Below are 21314 nucleotides of genomic sequence, written 5' to 3'. Positions count from 1 at the left end.
GCACATTTCAGCGGTAGTTTATCTATTCAAACTGTCATGTTTATATGAGCTTACACGCTATTGAATAGATAAACTACCGTTTATAATGTCCATCAAAAACCGGGGGTTTTATTAGTGATCTCTACCAATATGGTGAGAAGATGAAGGCCTCAAGAGAGACCCAGGCGCTGGCCAAGTTTGGAAACTTTGCATACTTTCAAGAACTGTGTTGTAACTTTCAAACATGCAAGGTTGCATCACGATGTTCTTCTTCACCGTTGGAGCAAGTGATCATTATTTAAAGTATTTTTGTATTATTTACTCATAGTCATTTGCGCTCACGATCGATAACGTGGCCATTGCTATGATCCTTACAAACTTTATTAAGCTTTTAAACTTGACCTAAAAATTTTAAGTTACATAAGGCGCCTATCAGAGTATCTTAGTTGATAAACACGAATTTAAATTATAAACTTGATATTTTCGGTAATATTTGCTTTTTAATATCAGTAGGTAAATATATTTATCAGGCCTTAGCGACATTCAGATTTTTAGAGACTTAGTATTGCACGTGTTTTTACCTGTATATTGTAGTTATAATATAAATGCGAAAATTTGAATTGGATATTTTTTACTCAATCATGCTTCATTCATTCATTGTATGGTTAGTGGCCAACCTTCAAAGTTCTAAGTTGTTCAAGCCCGGAGGCCTTTGACGTGGCTTAACGACTGTTATCTTAATTGACAACAACCGGGACCAACTTTTTACGTGCCCTCCGAATCACGGAGACGCCCAGTTCAAATACCACTATGCGGTCACCCATCTATGGATTGACCCCGCCGACGTTTGCTTAACCCACAGATCGTTTACCTAACGGTGAGGGCAACTAGCTATGGGTTGAATCACGCTAAAACTACTGAATGGATTTTGATGAAATTTGGTGTGTATATCTAAATAGAATATTATATTTATTTATTTCAATATTTGTTTCTTGTGTTAATGTAGTCTTTTGTTGTTGTATATAATATAAAATGTCATAGTAATTATAGAATAAATAAAATCATATATAATTCTAATTGAGATGAATAAATACGATACTTTTAATTCCTGGGAAATCTTTTTACGCGAATGCAATCGCGGAAAGAGTTTAGTTCAAATTAACAGTTAGTAGTTTTGACCAGTGAATTCTAAAATGGAACGAAATTATACTTTTACGTTTCAAACTATTACTGGACTCTCGGACGGCTTGAATAACTCTGACACTAGGTTGACCACTAACCATACGAAAAAAAATCCTACACATACATACATAATATCACGCCTTTTTCCCTTAGAGGTAGGCAGAGACCAAAGAACACCACTTGGTACGATCCTTACAAACTTCCCTTGCCTCATTCACATACATACATGTTGTCATACAAGACTAGTTACGAGTAAAAAAATATTAAAAACTAGCTGACCCGGCGAGACTTCGTACCGCCTAAAATATGCAAAATTAAATGTATATTTTTCTTAATATTTTTCCGTAAGAACCTTCTCCTAATAATAACAAATACAACACAAAAAGAATTAGTCAAATCGGTCCAGCCATTCACGCGTGATGCCGTGACCAAGGAAAACGGGTTTCATTTTTATATATACAGAATAGTTGACCCGGCAATCGTTGTTTTGCCATAAAAATTAAATAAAAAAACATTGTCCAGCGGACAAAATTGTGAATCTTAACCATTCTTATTCCCCTTGAACACATACACAAAAATTTCATCAAAATCGGTCCAGTCGTTTAAGAGAAGTTCAGTGACATACACACTTACAGAAGAATTATATATATAAAGATATTATTTACCTGGATGGTACATTAGAGTCCCCATATTGGTGGACCCAATATCGTATGGTGCCCAAAACATATTGATTTTTGACACCTTTCAGTTCAAACTAACACAATACACATCGTAATTTTAAAGTCAAAAAGTTTTCCAACAACACTGTTCTAAAAGTTTCTCGCAGCAAATCACTGTTCAAAAAAGTTTCGCAAAAACAAACCACTGTTCAAAAAAGTTTCGCAAAAACAAACCACTGTTCAAAAGTTTTGCAAAAACAAATCACTGATCATAAAAAGTTTTTGAAAAACATTTTTTTTTCTTTCGTTATTTTTATGTAATATGTGTGTTAGGTACGATATTTATATTATTAATGTTGTGTTATCGTAAGCAATACTTATTATATTGTTACGTTTGTGATGACTCTTATATTACTTATCTTAGAGATAAACGAATTGATTTTAAAATATAAACAAATATGGCAAAAAAATATTTGTAATTTTTTTACAAATATATTTGTATTTTTTTTTGTTAATTTTTATACACCTCTGCTCACACCTTATCGAGTATAACAGTATATTTAAGTAACATAAATTTTAGTAAAAATTGAATATGTTTTTTTTTGTATTTTACGCAAAAACGGGGCGACGAATTTTGATAAAATTTGTTAAGCAGTCATTTGGTAGTATATGCGATTGCCGCGTAGAAGTCTCGGATTCGAATCCTGGGTAAGGCCAAAAAGTCTTTTCTGAGCTTTTCTGTTAAGAAATTCTCTGAGATTTTCTGTTAGGAAATTCTCAGAGATTGCCCGGAGTTAGGAAGTTGAGGTCGAAGACCTCCGTGCCTCGGAGAGCACGTGTCGCCGTCAGTCCTGCGCCTGACCTCTCACTGGTCGTGTCGGTTATCCGTCCCACCAAACTATGAGAGTGATGTAATAGAGAGTGTACCTGTGTATTGTACACACACTTGGACACTATAAACAAAGTCCTGCACAGTTGGCCAGTTTCAATATAAAAATCAGCGAATCGGTTCGGTAAGACTGGTTGTCAGACTTTCAAGCTTCTGACTACAGTTAACGACAGTCAAAGATCTTTAAAAATGACAGTCAGGACCCACAATTTAACATGCCTTCCGAAACACGAAGGAACTCGAAATGTGTAATACGGTCACCCATCCACAGAACAACCTCGGCAACCGTTGCTCAGATATCGATCGACCCACAATTTAACGTGTATTTACCATAATAATAAATTAGTGGGCGGTGTCAGGAACTAAAGTTAGTTGGTAGATATTATATCTATACCTTCCGATAATGTTTAGATAACTGATACGACTAGATTTTGCGGATGACATCATATATGGACTTTATACGTGTACTATAGGTATATAACATTACGCATGTTGTACCTGAAGACTCGACAGAGTATGAAATAGATATTGCAGTGATAGCCGAGTGGTATAAGTTGACATCTCCCACGCAAGTGGTCGCAGGTTTGAATCCAAGGCAACACCCCAATGACTTTTCCAAGTTATGTGTGTATCTATACTATAATATATAATATATACTATACATAAAGTCCGCAAACCGCACTTGGCCAGCGTGGTGGACTCAAGGCCTAACCCCTCCCTCGTTTGGGAGGAGACCCTAACAGTAATGGGTAAAAAAAACTCCAAAGGTGTAACAATTTAAGTAGTACGCTTTTTGTACCCGACAGTTTAGGCAGAATGTGTCTATCTATCTATCGTATGGTTAGTGGTCAACCTAGTGTCAAAGTTGTTCAAGCCAAGCCTTTGACGTGATTTAACGACTGTTATTTTAATTGACAACAACCGGGAACGACTTTTTACGTGCCGAAGTACGGAGACACCCAGTTCAAATACTACTTTGCGGTCACCCATCTATATAATGATCGCGCGATATGCTTAACTCACAGATCGTTTACCGACCGGTGAGCGCAATTGGCTAGTTTTAGCTCCTCGCATGATCAATTATATTGTATCAACCACATTGTAAAACTGTTGGCGATTGAAAAGAGTGTGTGTGAGTTTCTCGCTAGCTCTTCTCATAAGGCTGTACACTTCCCGAGCTAGTGGTAGATTCAGTCATTGTAACGACTATCATAAGTGTCAATATCCATACTAATATTATAAATGCGAAAGTAACTCTGTCTGTCTGTCTGCTACTCAATCACGCCTAAACTACTGAACCAATTTGCATGAAATTTGGTATGGAGATATTTTGATACCCGAGAAAGGACATAGGGTATATATCATCACGACCAAACGGAGCAGAGTACCAGTAATTAATGTTACAAAAACGGGGAAAAATTTCACCCATTCTCTCTTATTGGACGCAAGCGAAGTTGCGCGGGTCAGCTAGTAAATGAATAAATAATTTGGTGGTGAGAACTTGTGGTCACTTGAAAAGGTTTTGTGCCCTCAATCACTTAAGTGGGAGGTGATTCTTATATCAATCTATCAATCTTTATCAGTTCACAAGCAGGTGTATTTTGGTGAAAACACAACTAGAATCAATTGTCACACTTAATCTGTGAATTTAATCTTTATTTATTTGCAAATAATTAACAATTTTATCCGTATTTCCGATAAATGATTATATTTTCTGTAATCAGAGTTTAATTAAGGGCCAAATGGGGATTGGCACGCGCACTTATATACATACACTTACTTACATACATACATACATACATATATACATCATTAGCTTAGCCATTCTTCCAACTATGTTGTAGTCGGCTTCCAGCCTCACCGGATGTAAGAATACCAGTATTGTACATGCAGCGACTGTCTATCAGACCTACACAACACAGTTACCTGACTTATAACACGATACTAAGTAAGACTGGTTGTCAGACTTTCAAGCTTCTGACTTCTAGTTACGACTGTCAAAGATCTTTGAAAACTACACCCAGGACCTATAATTTCACGTGCCTAAACACAGAGAAACTCGTTATTTATAATATGGTCACCCATCCACTGGCCAACCTTGGCAAGTGTAGCTTAACCTGAGAGATCGATCCGCGCGGCTGTTGTTACCTAAGCCACGAGCTCCGACCATAATGTCAGTTAAATAATGCATTGATTATATAAATTACTCATTTTTACAATTATCAGCAGAATTTTTTATCAAAAAAATGACTTGCTAAGCTTTGCTCTACGTAATACGATAAGGGGATGAAATTTCAGTTTTTTATTCGAGTCACTCAATGGTCTACTTCCTAATAATATGACAAATTTTATCAAAATATATATAACTCAAATATGACTGACTGACATAGTGATCTATCAACGCACAGCACAAACCACTGGACGGATCGAGCTGAAATTTGACATGCAGGTACATGTTATGACGTAAACATCCGCTAAGAAAGGATTTTGATCAATTTTACCCCCAAGGGGATAAAGTAAGGGATTAAAGTTTGTATGAAAATTCTGTCTTAAGTCACAAACCACGCGGACGAAACCGCGGCTAAAAGCTAGTTTTAATTATAGCAGTGATAGCCGAGTGGTATAAGTTGGTACCACACAAAGTGACGGTTCGAACCCGAGGCAACACACCAATCACTTTTCCAAGTTATGTGTGTATTAGAAATAATTATCACTTGTGCCAACGGTGAAAGAAAACATCGTGATGCAACCTTGCATGCCTGAGAGTTGTTCACAGTTCTTGAAGGTATACAATGTCCCCGCACTTGGCCAGCGTGGTGGACTCAAGGCCTAACTCTCTCATTACGGGAGGAGACCTTTGCCCAGCAGTGGGACATTAATGAGTTAAATTTATCTCTCAATTATCCTTTAAACATGAAAACAATGATATACACTTATAAGAGAACTAGATAAAACGAGATAAAACCAGTATTTTAAACAAATAATGACAAGCTGAATTCAAAATGGCGGTCGTAATTTAATCTTATAATCTTTACGTAAATAAGAAAGATGAAAGTCATTTGCAAAGACATGTCATATGATTTGAGGCACGTAAAAAGTCGGTCCCGGTTGTTGTCAATTAAGATAACAGTCGTTAAGACACGTCAAAGGTTTGGCTTGAGCAACTTTGACACTAGGTTGACCACTAACCATACGATAAGAAAGAAAGAAGAGGCCCTCTGAGTAACCAAAAAAGGACTTTTGCTAAATAATAAATTATTTTCTTTCTTTTTTATTCAATACGCAACTCCCGCACAAAGAATTGCTCTTGCGTCGCGGGGACTTTTACAAACATACAAACAACGGACACAAAGTACAACCAGACCCGAAACAATTATTTGTAAATAGCACAAATAATTGTTCCGTGTGGGAACCGAACCCACGACCTCCCTACGCAATGGTAGCATAAATCAGAAATAACTTCCTCGCATTTATTAACTAATTAAAAGCAAAGGTAATTTACAAAAGTGAGACCGGTGACCCCCAAACATACACTCGTGGACCCCCATACAGATATGACCCCCAGCGGTTTATAGACTATAGATAAAGAACCACTGAGCTAGGATGACATACATATGTACATATATCTTCATGGGATTATGACGTGATTCTATGTATGTACGTATGACTTATATGATATAATGGCTGCCTTCGTGGCGTTGTGTTTAAGGTCACCACGTCGCAACCATTGCGTCGGGAGGTCGTGGGTTCGATTCCCACACGAGACAATTATTTGTGCGATCCACAAATAATTGTTTCAGGTCTGGTTGTGCTTTGTGTCCGTTGCTTGTATGTTTGTAAAAGTCCCCGCGACACAAGAGCAATTCTTAGTGCGGGAGTTGTCTTTTTTTAAATAAAAAAAAAACAAAAAAAATGTATGTATGTACGCGTATATGTATTGAGCTAGGATGACATATAAATTCATGGGATTATGACGTGATTTTATTTATGTATGTATGTACGTATGTATGTATGTATGTATGTAATCAACATACGATTGTCAAGTCCCATGTTTATCCTCATATCACGAAAATTATCAAAAAAAATGATGTCATAATTTTGGATGTACGAAAAATCAATAAATATATAAAAAAAGAATAGATAATATATTATCTATGTACAATGTACATAGCTCGATAGGGGATCAGTTTATAAGTAAATAAGCCGGAAATATTATTTCCGCTAACATTTTTTTCGAAAATAAAATACGCAAAGTAATGGTCTTTTATCTATAAAAAATAGATAAAATATGATAGTACGAGACCATCCTTCGCTTGAAAATGTTGTTTATCGTATGGTTAGTGGTCAACCTAGTGTCAAAGTTGTTCAAGCCGCCCGAGAGGCCTTTGACGTGGCTTAACGACTGTTATCTTAGTGACAACAACCGGGACCGACTTTTTACGTGCCCTCCGAAGCACGGAGACGCCCTGTTCAAATACCACTATGCGGTCACCCATCTATGGACTGACCGCACCAGGGGTTGCTTAACCCACAGATCGTTTACCGACCGGTGAGCGCAACTGGCTATGGGCGCCTCATGAACATAGATTCGATAAATATAGTACCGCTATTGCACGCTAGATGGAACTGTGTACTGTTAACTAAGACCGATTCTAAAATATATTTGGTAAAAGTTGTTCCGCTATCGGCCGATAGGTAGCATTGATATGTGTTAAATAAGATTATTTCTAACTAGAGGCCGCCCGCGACTTCGTCCGCGTGGAAACCCTTCCCGTGTAAATCCCGATTCCTTGGGAACTCCGAGATAAAAAGCAGCCTATGTGTTATTCTGGGTCTTCAGCTACCTACATACCAAATTTCATCGTAATCGGTTCAGTAGTATTTGCGTGAAAGAGTAACAAACATCGATACATCCATACATACATACATTCTCACAAACTTTCGCATTTATAATATTAGTCAGAAAAAATATTCGATAAAATTAGTTCCGCTATCGCCCGATAGATGGCAGTGATATGTCGTATTATGTAGCAACTATTTAGTAATCAGTTGTTATATGATCATTTTTATAACTAAATTTGATAACCGTATTTCCGCTATTTCCTACTAAGTGGTACTGATAAAATTAATATGATTACGTACTGAAGTATTTTTGTAATTTGTTTGATGGATTAGTTCCATTATTATTCGCTAGATGGCCGATTGTGATGACTGACTGATTATGTGCCAAGGTATTAGACCAACTTTGAAATTACTTTTTGATAGAGTAAGGCTTCTTTCTTATAGGATATTATTATTGTAATAATCACAGTAGTTTGTTGCACTTTATCGCAGTGGTTAACGTGGTCACCTCGCCGTAATAACCGTAGCGCCGCGTGTGGTTCCAATCACACCCGGGACTAATATTAGTGTGATGAGCACGAGTATATGTTCTGAGCCTGTTAATGTATCTATATAAGTATGTATTTACAAGTATATAAGTATGTTTATCAGTTATTTAGTTACAGTACAAGCTCTGCTTAGTTTGGAATCAGATGACCGTGTGTGAGTTGTCCCAAAATTTTTAATAATATTTTATTTATTTATTTATACATTTGCTGTCACATATTTTGGCAGATAGTTTATCTAGCAATTACAAACTGTAAATCTAGCCTTTATTTTATTATCAGCTATAAATAAGAACTCACACGTTATTATGTCATCTTAAAACATGATTGAGATAATAGTACCACTATCTGTTACTAGATGGCACTGATATCACAGTGACAATGACACGCAATTATATCATCTTTTAAAATAATTAGATTAATACCACTATCTTATAGATACTGATGATCAAAATATTTGCAAGACAATCATGATGCTACAAAAATATTGTCTTTATATCAGTCTATTTCTTCCAACTATGTTGTAGTCGGCTTCCAGTCTCATACGCAGCTGAATACCAGTATTGTACATGCAGCGACTGTCTATCAGACCTCCACAACACAGTTACCTGGCTTATAACACGATACTAAGACTGGTTGTCAGACTTTCAAAGCTTCTGACTACTGTTAACGAATCTAAGATCTTTGAAAATGACAGCCGGGATCCACAATTTAACGTGCCTTCCGAAACACGGTAGAACTCGATATGTATAACACGGTCACCCATCCAAAGTGCAACCTCGGCAAGCGTACCTTAACCTCAGAGATCGATCCGCTAGATAGCACTAATCATAATATTTGCAATACAATCATGATTCTACGGAAATACTGTCTTTATTTTTGATAAATTGATAAAATTCAGCGCGTGCGTAAATAAATTACATCATTCGCTTATTTAGATATATAGGTATATTAATAAATAATAAGATTATAAGCTTTAAATTTATCTTTTAAAAAAATCTATTTAATTCCATGTATGTTTTATAAAAATATAACAAGGATAAACGTGAAATTGATAAAATTTACGCGTAACACGTAACGCCATCTATTGCTATAAATAGACACTAATCTAGTTAGATATCTCACCACGAGATGGCGCTTAACTAAATATGTTAACCGTTCTTATGTTTATTACATAACGTATAATATTAATGTAATTATAAAATGCTTTTTCAATTAAAATTTATTATATCTGATCTTGCATTTAACTTTTATTTGAACTGCGATTCTGAGGCATTTTATCACACTTTTTCGCGAGTGTAATTCACTTGAAAACAATGTACTAACTTTATTCTTCTCATTCCTTCTACTTAATTATAAATTAAATAAATCCATACTAATATTATAAATGCGAAAGTAACTCTGTCTGTCTGACTGTTACTCAATCACGGCTAAACTACTGAACCAATTTGCATGAAATTTGGTATGAAGATATTTTGATACCCGAAAAAGGACATAGGCTACTTTTTACTCCGGGAAAATGACGCATTCCCATGGGAAAATGGCCGACGAAGTCGCGGGTAAAAGCTAGTATTCTAAAAAAATAAGTCTTTGTTTTTCAGTGGGACTTTACAGAACGCTACCAAAACGCAATTATTATGTCAGTTATCCAATGTACTATATTTTGTTTTGTGTACCTTATTACAAATATAACTGTTTTATTATATGTTTATAGATACATACTGGGCAATGGACTCCAGACCGCTCAGTTTTTAAGTCAACTCCCGCACTAAGAATAGCTCTTATGTCACGGGGACTTTTACAAACATACAAACAACGGACACAAAGTACAACCAGACCTAAAACAATTATTTGTAGATCTCACAGGTTGCCTATTTCACTTGCTATCCTTCTAGAAACATGTACAGACCGTGGCGCCATCTGTTATCAATATAAATAAACATATAAAAGACACATACCTTCGTTAACAGCCATGTCCATGAGCTGCAGGTCCTCATCGTTGAGGATAGACTGCAGAAACCCGTCCTGGTTGGTCGGGCCCGCTGCCATCTCCCCCGTCGTGTTCTGCTTGAAGATAAATGACTATTACAAATTTGTAATTAAAACTCAGCTGATATTGTTAAGACTGAATTACAAATTAAAGTTTTCGGTTTGCAATTTTGGAAATGTAACTGACCTATTAAGGTATAATAATAATACCATAATTTTTCCTACAAATGTATCATTTCTGACATAGATTAGAAATTATGATCAGATGATTAATAAATTGAGAGACAGATTTTAATAACACAAAAAAAACATACATATATAACAAATTTAAATTCACATATAGATTTCTCCTATGTCTGTCTAATAATACATAAGAAACTGCGAAGTTGGCACGCGACTACGGCGAGTGTAACCTGCGCCGAAATTTTAGGCATTTCAAGGTAATTCCCATATCCTATTATATTCAAATTCAAAATATCATTTATCGTAAGCTTCGTACAAAGTACTTGAAACGTATTTGAAATAGTCATATATTGTACTAGCTGACCCGCGCAACTTCGCTTGCGTCACATAAGAGAATCATAATTTTCCCCGTTTTTGTAACATTTTTCACTGGTACTCTGCTCCTATTGGCCTATAGCCTTCCTCGATAAGTGGACTATCTAACACTGAAAGAATTTTTAAAATCGGACCAGTAGTTCCCTAGATTAGCGCGTTCAAACAAACAAACTCTTCAGCTTTATAATATACTAGCTGACCTGCGCAACTTCGCTTGCGTCACATAAGAGAGAATGGGTCAAAATTTTCCCCGTTTTTGTAACATTTTTAATTGCTATTGTGCTCCTATTAGTCGTAGCGTAATGATATATAGCCTATAGCCTTCCTCGATAAATGGACTATCTAACACTGAAAGAATTTTTCAAATCGGACCAGTAGTTCCTGAGATTAGCGCGTTCAAACAAACAAACAAACAAACAAACAATCAAACAAAAAAACAATATTAGTATAGATAATATAATAATATTAAGTATAGATTAAGTATAGATAAAGATTTTTTGTCCGTTTCGAGAAAGTATAGCAAAGAAAAAAAAAATATAAAACATGCAACAAGATGTTATTGCATAGGAATCGTTTAACTTTTATTTGGTTGAGCATTATACGCTGTGCCGTACCTGATAGTAGAGTGCCTCGTGTTGTTGGGGGTGTTGAGCGGCCTCCACCTTGTACGCTCCGTCTAATGGAGCCGCTGCGCCCGCTGAAAACATAACAAATGTTAGTAACACAAGCGTTTTGAGATAAAACACTATGTCCTTTGTTGATCTTGAAATATATTTTACTTTTTTTTATTTTGGGACAACCGACATACAGTTATTTATTTATTTATTTAAACTTCTTATACAATTTGTATAAAGGCGGACTTAATGCCTAAGGCATTTTCTGCCAGTCTACCTTGGGGTGATGCAGAGATTAAATTAAGTAGGTGTTTAAATTATAAAGGAGGAAAATTTAGTTGAGAAAAAAGTTATCTGATTCCAAACTAAGCAGAGCTTGTACTATGCTAACCAAATGACTGATAAACATACTTATATACTTCTAAATATACTTATATAGATACATTAACAAGCTCAGAACAGATACTCGTGCTCATCACACTAATATTAGTCCCGGGTGGAAGTCACCACACGCGGCGCTACGGTTATTGCGGCGAGGTGACCACGTTAACCACTGTGACAAACGTGCAGTTTAGCGCAGTTTCATTGGTAAAATTTTCAAATTTAATAAAGCTTTAGAAAAGAGATACCCTGTTTTGCATCCTGCCATTTGTTTATTAATATATTCGATTGAAATGAGGACTTCTATATTTTTCTGCCTACCTTTATGGGCAGAAGACGTGCTTTTTGTATGTTTGTATGTGTGAAAAGATGTTTACCGTAAGCATCGGGATGTTTTTCCGGTACTGGGGCCGGGATGGCAGCGTGGTAGTTCGGAGCGTAGCCGCCTGCCGCGCCGTGAGCACTGTGGAGAAGACATTAAATATTAACTGCCATATTTATCAAAATATATGAAGTTATGAAAGGCTTATAAAGTGTTTTGTTTCTTTCACTCCTTAGCGAAATGAGAAATAGAAAACATATTATAGTAGCGTTACAGAAATATATATGGGGAGTCAAAATTTAACGAAAATTAAAACAGTTTCAAATACCCATCAAATAATGTTAAGTCGGGGAAGAAGTATTTTCGTATTATAGTATGCATGAACTTGTAATAAAATCTCTTTGGCTTCAAGAATCACAAATGAGTACACGGTTCATTAGGTTTCTTTCAGTGAGCTCGTGAGGTACCCAAATATCGAGCTTTTTTGTGTAGAGAAAAGATTTTATTACAAGTTCATACATACTATAATGCGGAAAGACTTTTTCCCGACCTAATATTATAAAGTATATTATAGTAATACTTACGAGATATTATGCGGGTGAGGATGTTGGTGGTGATGATGATGATGGTAGTGCTGGTACTGCTCAGGGGGGGGAGGAGGGGGGATGGTCAGCAACGACGCCAGGTCCTGCCAGCGTTGCTCCACCGACATGGAGCGCATTAGCGACTGTTGACAAACAAAATAATACATTAATAATTAAAATTACAAAAAAATTGAGACAGTTTTAGGATATTCTTGAACCAGTGTGGTTTATAAGCAGTATCTATTTATATATAAATATTAGTTTCTGAGTGTGATTGAAATTCATGCTGCAACGTATATACATATAAAGTAGATTATAATATATACTGTGCTTGAAATATGGCAAAAAAGTTTTATATAAACTTTTTTGTCACGCCACACTGCTGAAAATTCTTATGGACTACAATTTTAATAATATCATATCCATTTACTATTCTTTACATAAATATTGGTTTTAAATGAGATTTACTACGAATTCAACACGAATAGCGAAATAAAATAAATTTGTTAAAAAAGACGTCGTTACAAAATCACGTCATGCAGAAATTTTAGTACCGCTATTCGACGCTGCAGTTGAGTGGCGTGTTTAAAATAACTAGTCACCGATAGATGGCAGTAGTATTACATACTAAAGTAATTATCTATTTATCTTATGAACTAAAACACGTCTTATTATTGTTACATACTTAACTACGCTCGAATACTTATTTTCCCACTTTTTCCTTAAACTACCACAAAACTAATCTCATAATCTAAAAATCTCTTAAATTCCGTTAATCATAACACAATTTTTCTTTCCGTTATTGGAAAACACAAATGTTTATGTGCACATCCAATATTGACAATTTACATTGAAAGTCGAGTCCGCCATGTTTGTTCAGAGATTTCGCGCCAAACGAGCGAGTTTACCTTGTCTATGCTTTTCTTGGTTCGAAATTTGAACATCTGTTTTTTTTTTAATTTTAGTGGTAGCCAATTCTGCAATTTTATATGAGTAATATTTTAGCCGACTTTGAAAAGGAGATTTTTTAATTGACTGTATTATTAAATGTGTGCATTGTAAATGCATGTCTGCCGCAGTGTAAGCTCAGATTCGATTCCAGGGTTAAAATATAAGGGGTTTTAAGAATCATTTTTATATAAAATAGCAAGTGGCGTTTTTTTGGTCTCTGCCTACCCTTATATGAAAAAGACGAGATATTATGTATTTATTTGTATTTATCTGCAACTTCATAAACAGAAAAAAAGGAATGCAACATTCTCAAACCGGTCACCCATCTATAAAAAGTCGCATCAAAGATAACTTTACTAATAGACTTAAAAAAAGCGGGCGCCATTTTGCAAAAAATATTGACATAACCATCTGTCATGTTTTAGATTAAAACATATAATCTATATAAAAAACCTTTAAAACTACTTTCTAAGTCTATTTGATTAATGTTATAATTATAATACTTAGTTATGTAAAACTTACATCTATACTAATATTATAAAGCTGAAGAGTTTGTTTGTTTGAACGCGCTAATCTCAGGAATTACTGGTCCGATTTGAAAAATTCTTTCAGTGTTAGATAACCCATTTATCGAGGAAGGCTAAAGGCTATATATCATCACGCTACGATCAATAGGAGCAGAGTAACAGTGAAAAATGTTACAAAAACGGGGAAAATGTTGACCCATTCTCTCTTATGTGACGCAACCGAAGTTGCGCGAGTCAGCTATACATATTATCACGCTTGTTGAAATTCTAGAAAAGAATGGTATTTGAATTGGGCGTCTCCGTGCTTCGGAGGGCACGTTAAAAGTCGGTCCCGGTTGTTGTCAGTTAAGATAACAGTCATTAAGCCTCGTCAAAGGCCTTCGGGCTTGAACAACTTTGACACTAGGTTGACCACTAACCATACGACATACAAACAACCACTCGCATTGGAGGCACAACTTAAACCACTCGGCTATCACAATTCACTACTTTATACATACATAAGATAAATTAGACCATCTTCAAAACTATCAATCATTTTGCTACAATTTTAAGTAATTACTACAGCATGCAATTAAGTTTTTGCATATTGCAACTTTTAAAATTATAATTTATTCATACAGGTAACACTTGGTCAAGTGCGAGTCGCACATTAATTTGTAAGTATTAGAGGTTATGCTCGAAATATGACAGTAATTATAAAAAATAAGTATCAGTCTAGTCTTTCTTCCAACTATGTTGTAGTCGGCTTCCAGTCTCACCGGATGCAGCTGAATACCAGTATTGTACATGCAGCGACTGTGTGTCTCTTTAATCTATACTAATATAATAAAGCTGAAGAGTTTGTTTGTTTGTTTGTTTGAACGCGCTAATCTCAGGATCTACTGGTCCGATTTGAAAAATTCTTTCAGTGTTAGATAGTCCATTTATTGAGGAAGGCTGTATAACATCACGCTAAGGCCATTAGGAGCGGAGTAACAATGAGAAATGCTACAAAAACGGGGAAAATTATGACTAATTCTCTCTTAGGTGACGCAAGCGAAGTTGCGCGGGTCAGCTAGTCTGGTATATGGCTACTGATCATAAAGTCTTTGGTATGATTCCCGAATCAAGCCTTTTCTAATTTATATTAGAATATTTCTCAATAGTAGTCCGGAGTTTGGTAACGTGTCCGGTATATGACATACTCGCCCCCTATTACATGAGACTAACATTGTTAATAGCGAAACGTGGTATTTCATTCAAGTAGAACAAGCGTATCTAACAGTACATTTTAAAAGATACATATTCTTAAACGGAATTAAGTGAAAAAAGGCCCGTTTCTCAGTGAAACCATCAGTAAATATTGATCAAACACTCGACTCAGTCAACAACGTCAGTCAGGCTTGTCATATTTGCTTGACGGCACGCGCACCGGTAGCTTAATTAAACATTCTTTATTTGAATTCAAATTTGGAATTGGAAAACGTTATAGTTTCTTTTTTTTTATTGGTTTATGGTCTCTTTCTTTTGGAGTTGTTTTTTTTTTTAAAAGTAAATTTTTGCTTTATGGTTAACGTAGTTATATACACCATAGTGTAATAAGTATTATTTCTTTACGGGACTGGTATATAGTCCTACAACTTCATAGAGACCCTTAGCATGCAGAATATATCTATATTTTAATTAATTCTGTGTATTTCCAAAATAAAATATAAAGCAAAGTCGCTTCCCGAGTCTGTCCCTATGTCTGTATGTATGTATGCTTACATCTTTTAAACTATGCAACGGATTTTGATGCGGTTTTAATTAATAGATAGGGTGATTCAAGAAAAAGGACGTTTAGTCTATAGCTCCTCGCATGATCAATTATTGTATCAACCACATTGTAAAGCTTTTGGCGTTTGAAAAGAGTGTGTGTGAGTTTGTTGCTAGCTCTTCTCATAAGGCTGTACACTTTCCGAGCTAGTGGTAGACTCAGTAATTGTAACGACTATCATAAGTGTCAATATTTGACCTAAATAAATAAATGATTTGATTTTAAAGGTTTATGTGTTAAAGTTTTTAAGATTTTTTTATACAATAACAGTTAAAAAAGAAAGTCAGCAATAACTCGTTCAATGACGTGACAATTTTCAAAAAAAGTATATTCCGTAACACAAGTAGTCTATGCTCTCGTTTACCATAGACTACTTGACATAGACTAAAGACTACTGTTATGTTTTCTAAGTGTATTTTTTTTTAAATGTCATTCTGCGATTTACAGGTTAGTAACGGAAGTATGAAGCAGTGATAGCCGAGTGGTATAAGTTGGTACCACGCAAGTCGCAGGTTCGAATCCGAGGCAAAACAATGACTTTTCCAAGTTATGTGTGTATTAGGAATAATTATCACTTGTTTCAACGGTGAAGGAAAACATCGTGAGGAAACTTTGCATGCCTAAAATTTGTTTAATACATTTATTGAGGGCATACAAAGTCCCCAACCCGCACTTTGTCAGCGTGGTGGACTCAAAGTCTAATCATTGCCCAGCAGTGGGACATTAATGGGTTAAATTTATTATTTACTAGCTTTTACCCGCGACTTCGTCCGCCACTTGAATTTTCCCATAGGAATGCGTCATTTCCCGGGATAAAAAGTAGCCTATGTCCTTTCTCGGGTATCAAAATATCTCGATACCTAATTTCTTGCAAATTGGTTCAGTAGTTTAGGCGTGATTGAGTAACAGACAGATACACAGAATTACTTTCGCATTTATAATATTAGTATAGATTTATTATTTGACTAGCTGACCCGCGCAACTTCGCTTGCGTCCCATAAGAGAATGGGTCAAAATTTTCCCCGTTTTTGTAACACTTTTCGTTGCTACTCCGCTCCTAATGACCGTAGTGTGATGTTATATAGCCTATAGCCTTCCTCGATAAATGGGATATCTAACACTGAAAGTCATTGACTATCATAAGTGTCAGCATTTGACCTATATGAATAAATGATTTGATTTTGATTTTGATTTGATTTCGAAAGAATTTTTCAAATCGGACCAGTAGTTCCTGAGATTAGCGCGTTCAAACAAACAAATAAACTCTTCAGCTTATAATATTAGTATAGATTTATTATTTAATATGCAGTCCGGCCAGTATTTCTATTTAGTAAATCAGTGTGATAATATAACATTTAGAAGTACGACGTAAGAACATATACTACGACCTTGCGCGAGTCCCAAGGTGTGACAAAATGACAGACTATCATAGATAGCAATTTAAGTCACGCGATGGTATAGACTTAATTGTACGCACGTGGCTTTATACTCCTTACTTGCTATATACAATACTTGATTCTGTTTTTCCTGAACAACTTTATCTTTTACAAGCGGACTGGCCTGACTTCTTCCAGGTTGTGGTCTTATCCTGTTGATTCTATTCTTGAGGGAATTTTGATCCCATGAATCTATACTAATATTATAAAGCTGAAGAGTTTATTTGTTTGATTTTTTGTTTGTTTGTTTGAACGCGCTAATCTCAGGAACTACTGATCCGATTTGAAAAATTATTTCAGTGTTAGTCTATTTATTGAGGAAGGCTATTGGCTATATATCATCACGCTACGACCAAAAGGCGCGGGGTAGCAACGAGAAATGTTACAAAAACGTGGAAAATTATGAACCATTCTCTCTAATGTGACGCAAGCGAAGTTGCGCGGGGCAGCTAGTCCCATATAAACCTTGTCTTTACAGTTATAAACAGAATTATACAATTTAGTTTAGTTGTTGTAAAGTTATGCGCGTAGGTACATACATTTTTATTTACCTCGATATAAATATAAATATCATTGGACAACTCACACACGGTCATTTGATTACAAACTAAGCAGAGCTTGTACTGTAACCAGATAACTGATAAACATACTTATATACTTGTAAATACATACTTATATAGATACATTAACAACCAGGCTCAGAACAGATACGAACCCGCCACAGGCGGTGCTACGGTTATTGCAGTGAAGTGACCACTTTAACCACTGTGCCAAACGTGCATTCTTTTATAATATAAAAAGCGTTATATTATAAAACTAGCTGACCCGCACAACTTCGCTTGCGTCACATAAGAGAAATCGTCATAATTTTCCCCGTTTTTGTAACATTTTTCACTGGTACTCTGCTCCTATTGGTCGTAGCGTGATGATATATAGCCTATAGCCTTCCTCAATAAATGGGCTATCTAACACTGAAATAATTTTTCAAATCGGACCAGTAGTTCTCGAGATTAGCGCGTTCAAACAAACAAACAAACTCTTCAGCTTTATAATATTAGTATAGATAATCATATCATCACACTATATTCCCACGAGGGTATATAGATACTATAACATCACTTATTTTAACATACATACATACATAAAGTATGTATTTTTCAATTTAACGAACAATAACCAAAAAAAAACTTAATAAACAGTTGCATTACAAACAAAATTAGATATGTCAAACGTGTATTAGTGAAAATTATAGAGTTAACGACTCGGGAACCGAACCGAAGACCTTGACATGACCGTGACTGAATTACTGGTGTTTGTTCCGCAGTGTTGTTTGAAAATTTATGTTTTTTTTGTATTTGCGAATGGTTCGGCAAATTTTGTTTTACCTTCTTCTTATCGTATGGTTAGTGGTCAACCTAGTGTCAAAGTTGTTCAAGCCGCCCGAGAGGCCTTTGACATGGCTTAACGACTGTTATCTTAATTGACAACAACCGGGACTTTTTACGTGTCCTCCGTAGCACGGAGACGCCCAGCTCAAATACCACTATGCGGTCACCCATCTATGGAATGACCGCGCCAATGGTTGCTTAACCCACAGATCGTTTACCGACCGGTGAGCGCAACTGGCTATGGGTACCCTCAGACTGCTATTTACAATTATATCACACAATTAGATCAGTATGTATGTATATTGCGGCTACCTTTCCTTAAATTTAAATCCGGCTTTTAAAGCAATTAATAATTTAAAATCGGTCACATAACGGATCAAAATTCAACGTCAAAATTACTCAAGAAATTGTACCAAAAAAGCTCAGAGCAAAAACAGAATCTTTGCATAACGTATAGCAAAAAAATTTAAAAATGAATGTATGAAAGAGTGTATGTACTTTCTAAGATGTGTTATATATTTATTTTGTAATTGTATATAGTTAACTAGCCGACCCGCGCAACTTCGCTTGCGTCACATGAGAAAGAATGGGTTAATTTTTTTCCCGTTTTCGTAACATTTTTTACTGGTACTCTGCTCCCATTGGTCGTAGCGTGATGATATATAGCCTTCCTCGATAAATGGGCTATCTAACACTGAAAGAATTTTTCAAATCGGACCAGTAGTTCCTGAGATTAGCGCGTTCAAACAAACAAACAAATTCTTCAGCTTTATAATATTAGTATAGATGTATTTATGTAATCGGAGGAGCTTTGTGTGAGCGTACCAAGTGACGTTCTTTAGTTTATTAATACAAGTGACGATCCTATTGTCATATACCGGCGTTACTAAACTCCGGACTACTATTGAGAAATATTCTAATAAATATATTAAGTCGGGGAAAAGTTTTTTCGCATTATAGTATGTATGAACTTGAAATAAAATCTCTTTGGCTTCAAGAATCACAAATGAGTACACGGTTCATTAGGTTTCTTTCATTGGGTACCTCACGGGCTCACTGCCCGTGAGGTACCCAAATATCGAGCTTATTTGTGTAGAGAAAAGATTTTATTACAAGTTCATACATACTATAATGCGAAAAGACTTTTTCCAGACCTAATATATTAGAAAATACCATTAGCAGCAGTGTTATAGTGGTATAAGTTGGCATCTCCCACGCAAGTGGTCGACAGTTCGAACCCGAGGCAACACACCAATGACTTATCCAAGTTATGTGTGTATTAGAAATAATCATCACTAGCTCTAACAGTAAAAGAAAACATCGTGATGAAACCTTGCATGCCTAAAATTTGTTTAATACATTTATTGCGGGCATACTAAGTCCCCAACTTTCGGCCAGCGCGGTGGACTCAAGGCCTAAACCTTCCCTCATTACGGGAAGAGACCCTTGCCCAGCAGTGGGACATCAAAGAGTCTAAAAAAATATAGTGATTTTCCCGACCGAGACTCATGATTACCAGTCTGAAAGGAAGGTTATGCCATCTATCATCACGCTATTATGACCTAAGAGAGCTACCAGCCGATTGGCAATGGACACACACAATCACCGGTAGTGCGGACACAGCAATTACAAGTTTTTGCGAATCGCTTTTTTGCGCATGTGAATGTCAAAAACAGGAAAATACATTAGTTTTAAAAGTACGAATAGAATCAAAATAATTAAAATAAATTTAAGTGCTCCTCTACATTTGCTAAGGAATGTTCATAGCCAAGTTTCTACGTTCAGTAGTTTCGGCTGTGTGTTGTCCATCGGTCAGTAAAATAATAACAAACAAATTTAACCCATTAATGTCCCACTGCTGGGCAAGGGTCTCCTCCCGTAATGAGGGAGGGGTTAAGCTTTGATTCCACCACGCTGACCAAGTATGGGGACTTTGCATACCTTCAAGAATTCTAAAGAACTCTCAGGCATGTAAGGTTTCCTCACGATGTTTTTCTCCACCGTTGGAATAAGTGATAATTATTTCTAATACACACATCACTTGGAAAAGTCATTGATGTGTTGCCTCGGGTTCGAACCTGCAACCACTTGCATGGTACCAACTTATACCACTCGGCTATCACGGCCCTTCAGTACGTATAATAGTATTTTCTTATTTATTTAAAATCCGCATTGAACCTTTTTTTCAAAGCTTTTTGATAGATGTTTAAACAACTTTGATTAATGATGTTACATTATATAATTTTGTTTATAAGAGGAAGTTATTATTAATTTAATATTAATCTTGGCAAGTATAAGAAATATACAAATCTTTTTGTTTGTTTGTTCACATTTTATGTATTATACATAGTAATAGTTACTAGATAGTTTCTATTATACGTAAACTACCTAAAAATGTACTACAAAAAACCGAAACCTAATGAGAAAACCGTAAAATTTATTTAAAAATACCGTAATTCATTCCCAAAAACCGAAAAATTGCTCACCTGGTATTCAAATACATCCATATCTCAATAATTACGAATTATACACTAATTTAAATTAAAATTACACTAATTAATTACTATATTGCACTTATAAGACTGTCCACTAAGTGGTTATTATTGCACAGATTAACATTCAGGTACTAAGACTTCACATGTTGTGTCACGTCAGTTTGACATTAAATAT

At 35.6% G+C, this 21314-nt stretch overlaps 1 protein-coding gene and 1 long non-coding RNA gene across 12 annotated transcripts in view; both read right to left on the bottom strand.

The window, feature by feature from the left end:
* LOC142985437 (segmentation protein cap'n'collar-like) overlaps positions 1-21314 on the bottom strand; it is a 185414-nt gene that overhangs the window by 29148 nt on the left and 134952 nt on the right. For 7 of the 11 annotated variants that reach the window (XM_076133624.1, XM_076133616.1, XM_076133615.1 and 4 more), the window contains exons 8-11: positions 12545-12687; positions 12016-12101; positions 11258-11340; positions 10055-10163 (exon numbers count right to left, since the gene is read on the bottom strand). In XM_076133624.1, the coding sequence (XP_075989739.1) occupies positions 10055-10163; positions 11258-11340; positions 12016-12101; positions 12545-12687 (421 nt within the window). The remainder of the gene's footprint in view (positions 1-10054; positions 10164-11257; positions 11341-12015; positions 12102-12544; positions 12688-21314) is intronic. The other 4 variants (XM_076133625.1, XM_076133626.1, XM_076133620.1 and 1 more) reach the window with 1 other exon arrangement.
* LOC142985443 (uncharacterized) overlaps positions 1-21314 on the bottom strand; it is a 161186-nt gene that overhangs the window by 29148 nt on the left and 110724 nt on the right. The gene's annotated exons all lie outside the window — the stretch shown is intronic.

This window comes from Anticarsia gemmatalis, chromosome 30, assembly GCF_050436995.1.
Source record: "Anticarsia gemmatalis isolate Benzon Research Colony breed Stoneville strain chromosome 30, ilAntGemm2 primary, whole genome shotgun sequence".
NCBI classification, from domain to species: domain Eukaryota; kingdom Metazoa; phylum Arthropoda; class Insecta; order Lepidoptera; family Erebidae; genus Anticarsia; species Anticarsia gemmatalis.
The sequence above is the reverse complement of the archived record's forward strand: the minus strand, read 5'-3'. Positions and strand labels throughout refer to the sequence as shown.